Source organism: Carettochelys insculpta, chromosome 9 (genome assembly GCF_033958435.1).
Source record: "Carettochelys insculpta isolate YL-2023 chromosome 9, ASM3395843v1, whole genome shotgun sequence".
NCBI classification, from domain to species: Eukaryota; Metazoa; Chordata; order Testudines; family Carettochelyidae; genus Carettochelys; species Carettochelys insculpta.
Genome location: NC_134145.1, coordinates 57155640 through 57169144, shown reverse-complemented (window position 1 = coordinate 57169144; position 13505 = coordinate 57155640). Strand labels below are relative to the sequence as shown.

The 13505-nt window shown below is 49.2% G+C and overlaps 1 protein-coding gene across 1 annotated transcript in view; it reads right to left on the bottom strand.

Moving 5' to 3' along the window:
- Positions 1-276: 276 nt before the first annotated feature.
- The window catches only part of RGS8 (regulator of G protein signaling 8), a 34323-nt gene continuing 21094 nt past the window's right edge, over positions 277-13505 (bottom strand). Inside the window, exons 5-6 of the mRNA XM_075002827.1 lie at positions 1270-1436; positions 277-459 (exon numbers count right to left, since the gene is read on the bottom strand). Coding sequence (XP_074858928.1) covers positions 277-459; positions 1270-1436 — 350 coding nt within the window. The remainder of the gene's footprint in view (positions 460-1269; positions 1437-13505) is intronic.

The window sequence follows — 13505 nt, the reverse complement described above, 5'->3', positions numbered from 1 at the left end:
AGTTTTGGGAGACCCGCCTTCTTGACAGATGACCCTGGGCACCACAGAGGACATATTTCTGATCCTGAGTAGGCCAGAAACTGCAAGGTGCCACCACTAACCAAACATGCGCACCAGCTCAAAGAGCCCTTTGGGTCCCATTCTGAAAGAGGCTCCCCGTCCCTTTCTCCCCTTCCTCCTTTACCACTGCGTTTTTAACACCAATGACGTTTCACATTTGGAAATGGTTTTGGCTGCCACTGGAAGCTTATGGTTTCTGATGGTCCCATCCCTGCTCTAGCTGAGCCTCCTCTGGGTTTGGGTCAGCAGGTCTGTGTAAATTTTGGATCTCAGAAACCTAGGGTAAGAGTCTTTCTCCATGAGGCTGTGGACTTTCCCCTGGGCCTGGTCAAAGCAAGACAGTGAGGGTTCCTGCACATTGCTCCTCGTCACCTCCCGTGTTTGGAAGTCGATGTTCACCTAGGGAAGAAGACAACAACAAGGATTTCATAGAGTACCTCTGATTTATGTCGTTAAGCGTCTATGTTTATCACAGCTGTGACTGGTAACACGAAAGCATCACCTCTGGGGGCAGGAGAGGGAGGGATTCATAATAAGTCATGGTCCATATTTGCTACCTTAGTTGGCGTAAGTCCTCCCCCCCACTCGCTAGCAGGGCAGGAGGCAGAGCAACCCAGCACCAGGTCATTCCCTTCCCCAGCTCCCAGCCACATGATTCAGAGGAGGGGGCTGGTGGGAAAGGGCGGACCTCTCCGCTGCCCTCATCGGGGCAGGAAGCAGAATGACATGGCTGTCAGCGGGGAGTGGGGTGGAGCGGGCTGGGGCCAAATCGGTCTGCTTCCTGCCACTGCCAATGAGTCCAGGTGGGGCCCAACCCCTGCTAGTCCCCCCAGGCTGCATCGCTCAGGAACAGGGCCTTTGGGGGAAGGGCTGGAATGGGAGTGGGTGGCGGGGGGTGCAACGGGCATGGAGCTTGGGGAAAGGGTTCGAGTGGGGCAGAGCAGGAGTAGGGACTTGGAGGAGGAAGTGGAGTGGGTGGGAGTGTGTGGGGGGGTCATCCAAGATCCCACAACTTCCTTGGGATGACCCTCCCCCACACGCAGGGGGGAGTCCTGGGAGGTTGGTCCCATGGTCAGTCCTCCCCTTGTGTCCCTCCCCAGCAACCAGCACTGAATACCCAACCTACCTTTCCTTCCCCTTGCCAAGGAAGTTTCCCCACAAAACCTGTCTCTTAGATTAATCCCCACCAAGGTTCACATGTTCACCAACCTCTCGAGGTGCTTGCACATCAATGAATTCCTCAAAGATCCTGAGCGCCTTGGATGCCAGCTTGGCTGTTGACCGGGTCTTTTTGAACTCCTCACACGCCAGCCAGAACTCCAGGTTCTCTTCGCTGAACTCGGTCTTCAGGAAGGCGCGGAACGCGGCCACCCCATCTGCAAGCAGTAAACATTGGATTTATGGAAGAAAGGAAACAACGTCAGGCCAGTTAAGGTCTCTTTACCACAAATCCCCCCGTCTGCTCTTCCCCAAAAAATATGACTCTCATTTGTTTCAAAATCCCTGCCATCAGCATCAAAAGGCTTAAGTGATGATCTGAAGTTTACCAACAGCAGGGCTGATTACTCGTACACAGGTACAAAACGCGCTGGTGCAATATTCCCACTCATTTTTTTCATCCATTTGTGGAATAAATTTTATGTGCACTGGGACATGTGGGAATGTGCACCACTAGCAGAAACCGAAAAAACAGCTTTGGGAGTTGTGCTAACCAGCTCGCGTTTGAATCTCTCCTGAGTAGCTGCACAAATTTATAGCTTATAGAAGGGGCCGGCTCCCTTTCCGATGCGGAGTGCCAAAATTTGACCTTTCAACCTCTATGTACTGTCTGGGAGCTGCTGATACTTTTTAAAGTCACTAATAGTCCTACTTACAACAGGTTCATTAATAAATACATTAAGGTGCAGAGCTTTACCATTTAGGTGGTGGTTGGCAGCATTAGCTGGTCCTCTGTTACTCCACAGGCTTTGAGCAAGCTCCCGGCTGCATGGGGGAACAAGGGCAGGGCTGAATTTCCACCTTGTCTGGTGATGAAAATCCACTTGCGTGCCACTCTTGGCTTGCATGCTGGGAGTTGCTGACCCCTGGCTTACAGGGAACACTGCTCCCATGGAGGCCCCCCTTCTGTGTTGTTTTGTAATCAGTGTTTTGCTAGGAATTTAGAGAGAATTTCACAGGAATTTGAGGCTCTAACTCCTAGAAAGTCCTTTGAAATTCCCAGGCTCAAATGATACATTCTGCTTGCCATATAGTCATTGGTACCTCATTTTGTAAAGGTGGGAGGGATAGCTCAGTGGCTTGACCATTAGCCTGCTAAACCCAGGGTTGTGGGTTCAATCTTTAAGGGGGCCATTTTCGAATCCAGGACAAATAGTTTTGGGTTTTTTTTGAAAAAAGGGAGGGTGCTAGCTCCTGCCAAGAGAGCAGGGGACTGGACTCAATGACCTCCCAAGGTCCCTTCCAGCTCTATGAGATGTGTATCTCCATAACAAAACACTTGTCACGAGGTAAAACTGTTCATAAAATACGAACTTGTCTTTCTTTTATAATACCTGGGCTTTTCGTTACTTTGGTTTATTACCTTGACGCATTTTTATCTCTTTAATTATACACAGGCAGTCTCTTAGAATTTCTAACCATAACAACAACAACAAAAAGGAAAAGGAAGGAACAGGGCATGCTCGCCACCTCTCAAGCTAGCTGGTCCAAGAGCTTTTATCTCCTTTAATGGTTAGAAATTGTGCAACTTTGACACCAGTCCCAGCTAGCTCCAGTTCTGCTTCTGAAGATGTGGCGAGGAAATCGGAGCGTTCTGATTTCCGTGCTTCAGCAAGTTTATAAAAAACGGCACACTTGGACAGAGCCACTGGATTCACTTTCTCTGCAGGTACAGGATCCGGTTCGGCTCTGGCATAAGCAGAATTGAAATCAGTATGACTCCACCCACTTTTGGCAAGCTAAATTTTCCCCTCTGGAAGCCCAGCTTCTGAGTTCTCCTGTAAGGCTGGGCCATGAAAGAGTTTGTGACAGGAATCCTTCCTGGCCAGCATCCCTGCCCAAGTTTGTCTCTAAAACTTTTGTGGGACAGGGAGCTTCTTCCTCCTGGACTGGTGAAGTATGGAGGTGTCAGGCCCACCATCGAAACTGGGAGCAGCAGGAGTTTCTGGTGCCTGGCTGTGGTGGTGAAGGGGCGCTAACCCTTCTTGCATGGATTTTCCAAGCTGGGAGCTCTCTTTCAGGTTCTTTTCCCTCCCAGAAAGATCTACCCCCTGCGGTTTCACCCTACCCCTCTTCCCATGGGCAGAGGTGGAAAGTGACAGAGGCTGCAGCCTACAGCTCTTACCCCACCAAGAGAAAAGAGAGACCCTGCCCTCAGATTCCCCTTCCCTGGCCAGAGTCCAGGAGACAACCAGTTACCATCTCTGAGAGGCAGAACCCCAGGCCCCAGCTCTGCCCTTAAGGGAGCTCTCCTGTGGTCCCTCCTTAGCAGCCTTTGCCTCAGCCACCCCGCTCCTGGCAAGATTTGTGTCTTCTGGTGCCAACCAGTGTATTTGAAGACAGGATACTGGGCTAACTGGACCACTGGTCTAACCCAGTAAGACTGTTCTTAGGTCCTGTACCCTTCCCAGTCTCTGACACTGTGGTTTCAGGACCTAAGGGCTTGGCACACCCCTGCAGCCTGGGTGGCACTGAGGGCTGACTGCCCTTGGCCACGCCCCTTCCACCTGAGGCTCCACCCCTTACACCGACCTTGGCCCAGAGCCAGCAGTGGCTGTCAGTCCTACTGGTTTCATCTAAGTGCCTTAGGTCTTCCTGTAACTTCATGTCTGCTCCCCACAAGCAGCTGGGAATGGTTTTAGGAAGGATGGGGTGAAAGGGCTTCCATTTAAATAGCTAATGTGAGATTATCAACACATGGAGTCGCTGCTCAGCTGTAGTCGTATCACATCAACTCTTTGTCGTGTAGTTCTTAGTCTCATTACCATTCAGAGAGAGGGAAAGATGCGTGAGAGAGCATTCCATATTCTTTCTGGAAAGATGCTCATGAACATGAATATGACATAATTGGAATATGTTTTTTGTGAGATGCTTCATGTGAGATGTCATTGGGACGTTTATGATACACTGAATGTGTTTATCCTATGTGTACATGGGTATCATTTCTGTATCTGAAGTTGGGAATATTAACTGAAGATTTACCCATCCGTGTTGGGAAAAGCCTATTACCAGCCCATCAGGTACAACAATGAAGAAGCCAGACACAGAGTTAGTGGCCCGTTAGCAAGAGACAATGAACAGTATGAGAACTTGGTTTCTCTTTAAGTGGGAGGATCAGCCAGTAAGAAATGGCCGCTGGCTCTGCAACAGGCTGTGACCATGTCACCTGATGCTGGAATCCATCTTGGATTCTGCACTTTTCCACAAGAAGGAGGGAGGGCCCAGGTTTGGGAGATGGAAGATTCCTGCCTTAGGCAAATCCTATTGATGGGTAGAGAGTGAGGTAATCCAGGTGATGAGTTCTCCCTGGCCACCCCGGCTAAGATGACTGCTGGAAACACCTAAGAAGGAACTGGGGGAAGGGATTGGGCCCCAAGATGGAAGGATGTCTGGTCTGTGAAGATTAGTAGAACAACTTTGAGGGTGAGGTATTACATGTAACCAGTTTCTTTAGTGTATTAAACTTAGCTTGAGTGTTTCTTTTACTCAGTTACTCACTTTGTTCTATCTGCTACTTCCTAGAACCCCTTAAATCCTATCTTTTGTACTTAACAACATCACTTTTGTTTAATAAACCCAGCATAACTAATTGTTACCCAGGCACCAGAGGGGTAGCAAGGAGTCTGTGCAGATCTCTCTTTACACCAAGAAAGGGCAAATTTCATGAGCTTATGCTGTAGGGATCTCTAGACAGCATAAGACAGATTTATCTGGGCTTCAGCTCCCAGAGAAGCTGTGTACTTGAGTTCTGGGAAAAGGTCTCACGCTGTGTTGTTTTTAGTCTGTATCTGCAGCCGAGGGGGAGGGGGCTTTCCCTGTCTCTGTGCTGACGCAGGCTGGAGAGCTCAGTTCACCAGGACAGGGTGAAAGGGTGTCCAGGCTGTCCGGGCAAGCAGACTTAATGGCTTCCTGGCACATCAGGTGACAGTCCCAAGGGAATCCTTCCCAACCCGTCACAGCGTCGTCTCAGCAAGGTCCTGTGTCAGGAGCAAAACAAGGGCTTTTTGTGGCTCTCAAAGCTGTGCTGCTAACACTGCATGCTGCGGTGTGCATGTAAGGGACTGCAGAGCTACAGCTCCAGGTGCCTGAGGGAGATGTTTCCCCTCTCCAAGTCTGCAGTGCCAGAATGTGACCCAGCGTCCTTCCTGGGGAGGTCTGGTCTGAGTGGGAAGGTGAAAACACAGGAGCAGATTGGGGAATCTCTGCTGCAGGGATGTGTCAGACAGGCTGGCAGAGACTGGAGTCTGAGGGAACAGAACAGCCGATCCCGGTGCCATCCAACTCCTCGTACGGACCTGGTTCCTGCAGCGTTTGTCCCTAAACAGCCCATGGCTGGTTAGCAGCTGTCCTGCTGAAGCTTTTTACAGTGACCGTGAAGAGCCGTGTGCTTTGTTTCTAGACATCCTGCCTCTCTTCCTGCGTCTTCATTCCCCCTCTGCTTTTTGACATCCTGAGCCTTGACACGCGTCACTCTCCACGAGCAGACGCCTGGCCAGGAGAGATGATGAGCCGCGCCTGCCGTCTGGTTGAAGGAAAGGCTCGCTCACGACTGACACAGCGAGAAAGACCTCGGCTTCGGCCTCGCCTCAGAGAGCAGCCTGGAATAGCCAGGGACCTGGGGCAGCAGCTGGGAGCCGGTCGGTCTCTGCAGAGCTCGCTCCTGTTCTGACTTTCATCAGTGGCTCCGAATGTCCAAATAAATGTCGAAAGGAGTAGGGCACGAGGAGCAGACGTTCTCTTCCTGTTGTATTTCATCTCCTGCCCGTCTCGCCAACGTCTCCTCCCCACCACGTGCCTCTCCATAAATTATTCCCCTTCCTGTCCCTCCCCCTCCAGCTCCTGCAGGTCTCTTGCCAGTCCCCTTTTTTCACTCTGTCCTTCTGCTCTCCTTCCTCTCACCCGCGCCTGGGCTATCTTCTGTCTTTGTTCCCCGCCTGGCTCTGGCTCCTTTGCTCAAGACTGTAGGCAGGAGAGACTTCGAATCAAGGCGGCTTGTCTCTGGTGGTAGGCCACGCACAGGTTCTGAAGTCCCTCCCAAGAAAGCCCTCTCAGGTCTGATCACCTCCTGCCTCCCAAACGATTCAGAATGATCCTAGGTCTCCACAGGCTGCACCTGAGCTCTCTGGAGGTGGAGAAAGCCCTTAGATCAGGCGTGGGGAGCCACTGACCCACAGACAAATCTGTCAGGGGCCACGCACAAGCAAACCCCTCCCCCGCGTGTGCGTGTGCACGTGCACACACATATACACACACACACACACACACACTATTCACCTGCTCCCAAGCAAGACACAAAATCCCATAATCCCACCACTCCTCGCTCACAGTGGGGTGAGCTGCTACTTGTGCTCCACCCCATGGGGAGGCTTTGCGGCTCAGGGCTCCCAGCCCATGGCACAGAGACTTGCCCTGAGCCAGATCAAATTAAGCCAGAGGCCAGATCCGGCCCGTGGGCCATAGGTTCTCCACCCCGGCATTAGATCAGACAACTGGGCTTGCTCTGAATTGTTTGGGAGGCTGGAGATGATCCGACTGGAGAGGACTTTGTTGCGAGGCACTTCAGAGCCAAGGGCTGCCCGGCTCTTTCTCTTTTTCCTCCAGTCTCCGGCTGATTTCCGCCATTCACCTGTATGGGACCGATACACGTCGTGACTCTGTTGCTCCCACAAGGTGTCTAACCATCACCAACCCTTAGCATGAAGTCGTTTCGCTGTACCTCAGTTCTTTGAAACCAACAGCCTCTGACCATTGACAAGCACCGACTTCTAGGCCTCCACAGATCTGGCCTTCTTGATGCAGCGTAATGACAGACGTTCACCAGCTCCTGGGTCCCTCTGCCAGCCTTCCCCTCTAGTACTCAGCTCCCATCACTGGGTACTCACAGAAATTACCACACGAGTTGCCCCTGGAGGAACACAGAGTACACAGCTCAGCACTGTAACCTACCGCGAAAACACACCATACCCTTCCAACCAGTGAGATTGAAGGCGGAGTGAGCAAGGATAACAGGAACAGGTGATATGCAAAAGAACAGGTATATGTTTCTGACAGTCTGAATTTTACTCTCACAGGTTAAAATCCTGGTCTTATAAACTTCTCACCTGAGGCCTCCCAACAACGCATCACTAACACGCGGTTCAAATTTTATGAACAGAAGAAAACTGCAGTCCTTTTTGCTTCCTCAGTGATGGATAAGAAAGGCGTCCGTTTCCCCTCCACTTTCAGTGCAGACACCCCTGGAAGTGTGTCAACACACAAGACTTTCCTCCCCTGTTGCCTGTTCTCTCCCTTTTTGTTTCATATCCCTCCATCAACCTGTATTTCCTACAGCGTTCCCACGCAAATGGGGTTTCCATTGTGCTGGCTTAATTTACAGGTGACAGAGAGAGCTATTTTTTACGTGCTGTCAGAAGAAAAAAAAAAAAAAGCTATTTGTCACCTCTTCCTGGTTACACAGTTTAAAACTAACACAGAAGGACCCAGAGCTCTGGCCACTGCCACGGCTACTCTGGCAGCAGCAGCAGACAGAGCTCCAAGCTACTTTGAAACGCCTGGGCCTGGGAGACAATAGTCCTCTTTGTCCTCCTGTCAGTGGGCCTGTCTCTACTAGCAGTCATTCATCCCTGCAGTTCACCTGAGTATTATTGCTACCTTCCTACTTTTTGTCTGTATCTCTCTGTTATATAATCGCCCTACCAATGCACTCTCAGCACTACTTCCACTACAGCACTATCTCCAGATCAGAAGAAGCGGGTCTGCCCCATGAAAGCTCATCACCTGATACATTATTTTGTTGGTCTTTGAGGTGCTACCTGACTGCTTTTTTGTTTTACCATCCTATTATAGATGGGGGGCAGGAAAGCAAGAAGGTGCATGGATTTTCTCACGATCAGTAAAAGGCACGTGTGGTCAGAACTCAAAAAGTTCCTCACAACCAGCTTTGTGTTCATTCCCTAAGAGCATGGTGAGTAGATGTAGTAAAGCAGTAAAGGTTGTTATTACTGGCTAGTGAATGATGAGCGGCAACTAAGCCAAGTCCTCAACAGCTAGAGAAGATCCAACACTCAATGCTTAAATCCTTCATGCAGACTATTTGATCTCCAAGCACCACCATGCTGAAGTGAGCAAGTACATGATTATTTAGAACAAAAAAGCAGTAAAGTAGCACATTAAAGACTAACAAAATAATTTACTAGGTGAGCTTTCGTGGAACAGACCCACTTCTTCAGACCATAGCCAGACCAGAACAGACTCAATATTTAAGGCACAGAGAACCAAAAACAGTAATCAGGGTGGACAAATCAGAAAAAAAATGATCAAGGTGAGCAAATCAGAGAGTAGAGGGACAGGGGCGGGTGGAGAGTCAAGAATTAGATTACGCCAAGTATGCAAAAGAGCCCCTGCAATGACTCAGAAAATGATTATTTAGGTGATGTTTGCATTTCAGGCCGTACATGTGACTGGTGCTTAACCTAGGTTACACGGGCACAGGCGGAGATTTTTCAAGATACGGGGGTGTTGCCACAATTAGCACTACAATGACTGTTTCATTTTCAAAAAGGACTTAGGGGGTCTTAATACTGCCCTGCTGATGCTGAATGAGGTGAAGGAACAGGAAATTTTCTAACCCTAGTTTTGCTTCAATTAATTTAGGCTCATGTCAGTAGCACAAAGCTGGTACGGCGCTGTTCAGGCACAAAAAGACCTGGAAGGAGAATGGGGTTTTCCCATGGATCTGTGGGAAGAAGAGCCAAGAAAAGGCAGAAGACGGATAATATACATCAGAACAGCGCAGAAATCACAACGAGGAAGCAGGGAGGAAATAACCATCACCGAACTTAAAAGCAAATGTATGTGAAGGTTTTTCCATGTCTGACTGCTGCAAACAGACAGAGGTTTGAGGACAGTTTGTCCTGCTGGATATTGTACAAATGCCAAAGCCATGTGCCCAGCTCCGTGAGCGACGCAGCGCAAGACACGCCATTGGCTGCATCTCCACCGGCATACTGTCAAAAGCAATCTCCATCTGGCTGGCCAGACCGTGTCTCCCGGGCATGAGGAAGAGAGAGAGGCTGTTCTCGTGTCATTCACTGCACATCCACTCTCTCCAGGCCAGAAGGAGCTCCAGTCTCACAGGAGCCACTGTTAGCCTTAACGGTGTGAACTGGGAAAAGATGTTCGAGAAAAGCCCACTAAAGTCGTTTCCGCTGCTTGTTAAACGTACCAAGAGCGTGTCTCTTAGACGACAGAATCCCCTTCCCTGGCCATCACACTGCCCTGACGCTTTCCCCTCACTGCTTGCTTTTTAGGAAGGGAAAACTACACATTGCTGTACGTTGTCCTGTCCCTGGCAAATGAGGAGTTAATAGCAATTCAAGAGCTTGAGGGCTGTCCCATCAGAACAGTTGCTCCTGGCTTGAAGAGATAGAGCCGGCCTGGGAGAAGGCTGTTCCATGGGCCAGTGCAGTGGATAAGACACCTAAGCTGAGGGAATATCAGGTGGATCCACTCCAGGAAGTTGTTTACCTGACAGTGGCAACAAAACTGAGCCTCCGGGTGGCGTGAGTTCCCGTGAAGCAGTGTTAGAGTGACGGCGGCAGAGCCGCACACTGCGTCCCCAGGTGTATGCTGAAGACAGACGCCTGCTGCAGAGCCGTGTGGGATGGACACCCAAGCGTTGAGCTGCCTTGATCTTTCTTGAGCTCTTGCCAGTGTCAATGCTCATGTATAGGACCTGCACTCTCGACAGTTGGACTCGTTCCATTCCCTTTACCCAACAGGGCACTGCCCAGCCAGGCATCCCTAGAGACGTGGGACTGATTTCTGGGTGACCTATGACCCCTTTATAACAGCACAGCTGGCCTACAGAGGGGCATCTGCACAGCCCGAAGCTTCCTTCTGTGCAAGCTGCCAGGAATACTCCTGGTGCAGTCGAACTCTGCAGCAAGCGAAGAGGTGACACCATTCGTTCTATACCCCCTTGGCCCCACAAGAAGCAGCAGTGTGCAAGGACTGCAATGCAGGAGGGGCCATGGCTCAGGGTTTCAATGTCGAGGCCTTTCCTCAGATACTGCACGTCCCATGGGGGCTCTAGCAGCCAGCGCACAAAGCCAGATGCTCTGCAGGACTCCTTCACCTGCACTGGAGGTGGGGTGCACGGCAGCAACCCCAGAATAGGAAAAGCATCCATCCCTATGCTAGCCCCCACGCTGGTGCAGAGAGGAATCAGGTCCAGGAAGAAAACATTGAATATTATTTAAGAAAATAACACGCTGCCTGATCAAGACTGCGATTAGAGACACACGTCCCCCTCACGCACACCTAAAAAAGAAAAGGTGGATTTTCTTACAATCTGGTGTCATTGTGGAACCAGATGTTATTGGAAACGTATTATCTTCTCTCTAAGGTCTTCCAAGACTCCACTCGGGAGCCCCTCTCCTGAAAGCATTGCGTTGAGATCACCTGTCACAAAAAATTCACTAAAATGCCGCAGACAGCAGGCTCTCCTACGTCAGTGGATATTTTGCAAAGGTAAATGAGCGGATATTATACCCAGAGAGTATGTGGTGCTTTGTTAGAGGCCTTTGGGTAATGTCTCCACCTGCAGCCTTTTTGTAGTCTCATTGTGAGTAGCAACAACAGCTTCGGGAGTTCGGAAAAAGATACTGTAATATGACTCTCTGTGAACGTCAGCCTCCTTACCAGGGCTATACCCATTGACTTATTATGAAGGATTCAAGATTATATCACTTTGGTAACATTTAATTCCACCCTTTGATCTGAGGCCAGGTCTACGCTAGATTTAAAGTCAATTGAGCTGTGTCTACACGTGCACGCTACTTCGAAGTAGCGGCACTAACTTCGAAATAGCGCCCGTTGCGGCTACACGCGTCGGGCGCTATTTCGAAGTTAACTTCAACGTTAGGCGGCGAGACGTCGAAGTCGCTAACCTCATGAGGGGATCAGAATAGCGCCCTACTTCGACGTTCAACGTTCAATGTCGAAGTAGGGACCGTGTAGACGATCCGCGTCCCGCAACGTCGAAATTGCCGGGTCCTCCATGGCGGCCATCAGCTGGCGGGTTGAGAGATGCTCTCTCTCCAGCCCCTGCGGGGCTCTATGGTCACCGTGGGCAGCAGCCCTTAGCCCAGGGCTTCTGGCTGCTGCTGCGGCAGCTGGGGATCCATGCTGCAGGCACAGGGTCTGCAACCAGTTGTAGGCTCTGTGTATCTTGTGTTATATAGTGCAACTGTGTCTGGGAGGGGCCCTTTAAGGGAGCGGCTTGCTGTTGAGTCCGCCCTGTGACCGTGTCTGCAGCTGTGCCTGGCACCCTTATTTCGATGTGTGCTACTTTGGCGTGTAGACGTTCCCTCGCAGCGCCTATTTCGATGTGGTGCCGCGCAACGTCGAAGTTGAACATTGACATTGCCAGCCCTGGAGGACGTGTAGACGTTATTCATCGAAATAGCCTATTTCGATGTAGGCTTCACGTGTAGACGTAGCCTTGTAGATACACAATTCCAGCTACGGCAATTGTGTAGCTGGAATCGACTTATCTGCAATCGACTTACCTGCCTTCCTCGCTGGGGGAGGTTGATGGGATGAACTCTCCTATCTACCTTCCTTAGTGCTACAAGATTGAGGAGTACAGGGGTCAGCCATCCACCCTTGATCGTTTGATTTTGTGCATCCTTGCTCAGCATGCAAAATTGAACCCCAGAAAATCGATCCTGAGCTTTAACGGAAGGCGATCCTTTTTTAAACAATATTGTTCTTTATTTTTGTACAAAAGAATGACACTAACCATCCTTCTTTTGGCTGTTATACTCATGTTTTGTTTTAGGTTTGTACTTAAATTTTAATTGTTATACTTAATTACAGGTCTGCTAAACATCCTCCTATCAGAAGAACATTAGTTATTCATTCTGATGATTTTCTCTTGTTAGTTTTTGTTCTTTGTAAAATAAAAGAAATCTAAAAAAAACTTTTAAATCAACTTTTGAGCAGTATGTGTGGCAATTTTTCAGTATGAAACCCTTCACAAACACACACCCCGACCAGCACGTATGTGTTCTCTCAATATATTCTCAGCCCAAAAGCGTTACGTGGCCGAATTAGTTTGGGAAACACTGACTTAGGGCATAACACACCATTACAACAAGGATTTGTTTGGTCCAAAGAAACCCAAAATCTCATACTAGGTTTAACTGGTGTAAAAATTGGGAGCCATCCACATTATTCCAAGTGAATTAGCAAACTATAAGTAAATTTTAATCCTTCTGAAATTTACACAGGCATTTCCAGAACAGACTGGTAGCCAATCTAGTGAAGAAATGGGGCATGCCAGATGTGTCAGAGAAAATGTGATACCTGCGTACCACTAGAAAGCAAATCAAAAACTTCCTGAGCCCAGCTGGAGAACAGCTTATGCCCTAGAGTATGAGCTGATATTACACTACCAAATACTGTTCATACAGGCACTCATAGGGAAATGTGACTGAACGCATCCTCTCCCTTTTTGGCACTAGCTGTAGGCAGTTAGGTGAAAATGTTCACTGGAGACAGTCATACAGAAAGGCGAGAGATGACACAGGGCTTCTTTATCTGACATTTGCACAATGTTTGTTCACGAGTGCGTCTTGATGGGGTTGGGAAATGCAGCTAACTGAAGCTACTGTCTGCATCCAGGATGGATCAGAGACAGTTTTATGGCCTGTATTTAATACAGTTATGAAAATACCTATGAGTGCCACAAGCTATTGCTTCCATCCAAACATCAGTGGGTGAAGCACTGCTCTGGCTTACACTGGTCTAACTCTAGAGTAACAGAACAGACTTCAATGGACTCGCTTCCAATTTGTATCAATTTAACTGAGAGACGGTTTTGACCCTCACACTGGCCCTTCCGGAGACATGGAGTACAAAACTTGTAAGGGCCAAGGGGCGGGGGTGTGTGTCTTATTACGTAACAGATATCTCACTATTCAATCTACAGGAGCCATTATAAGGAACTCAGCTTTTGTTATCACATGCCATATAGTTACCACAACTTACTATTCTAGCAAAACAAAAAAGCAGTCCAGTAGTACTTTAAAGACTAACAAAACAACGTGTTAGGTGATTTTTCTGATTTGTCCTCCTTGCTTACTGTTTTTGGTTCTCTGTGCCTTAAATATTGAGTCTGTTCTGGTCTGGCTATGGTCTGAAGAAGTGGGTCTGTCCCACGA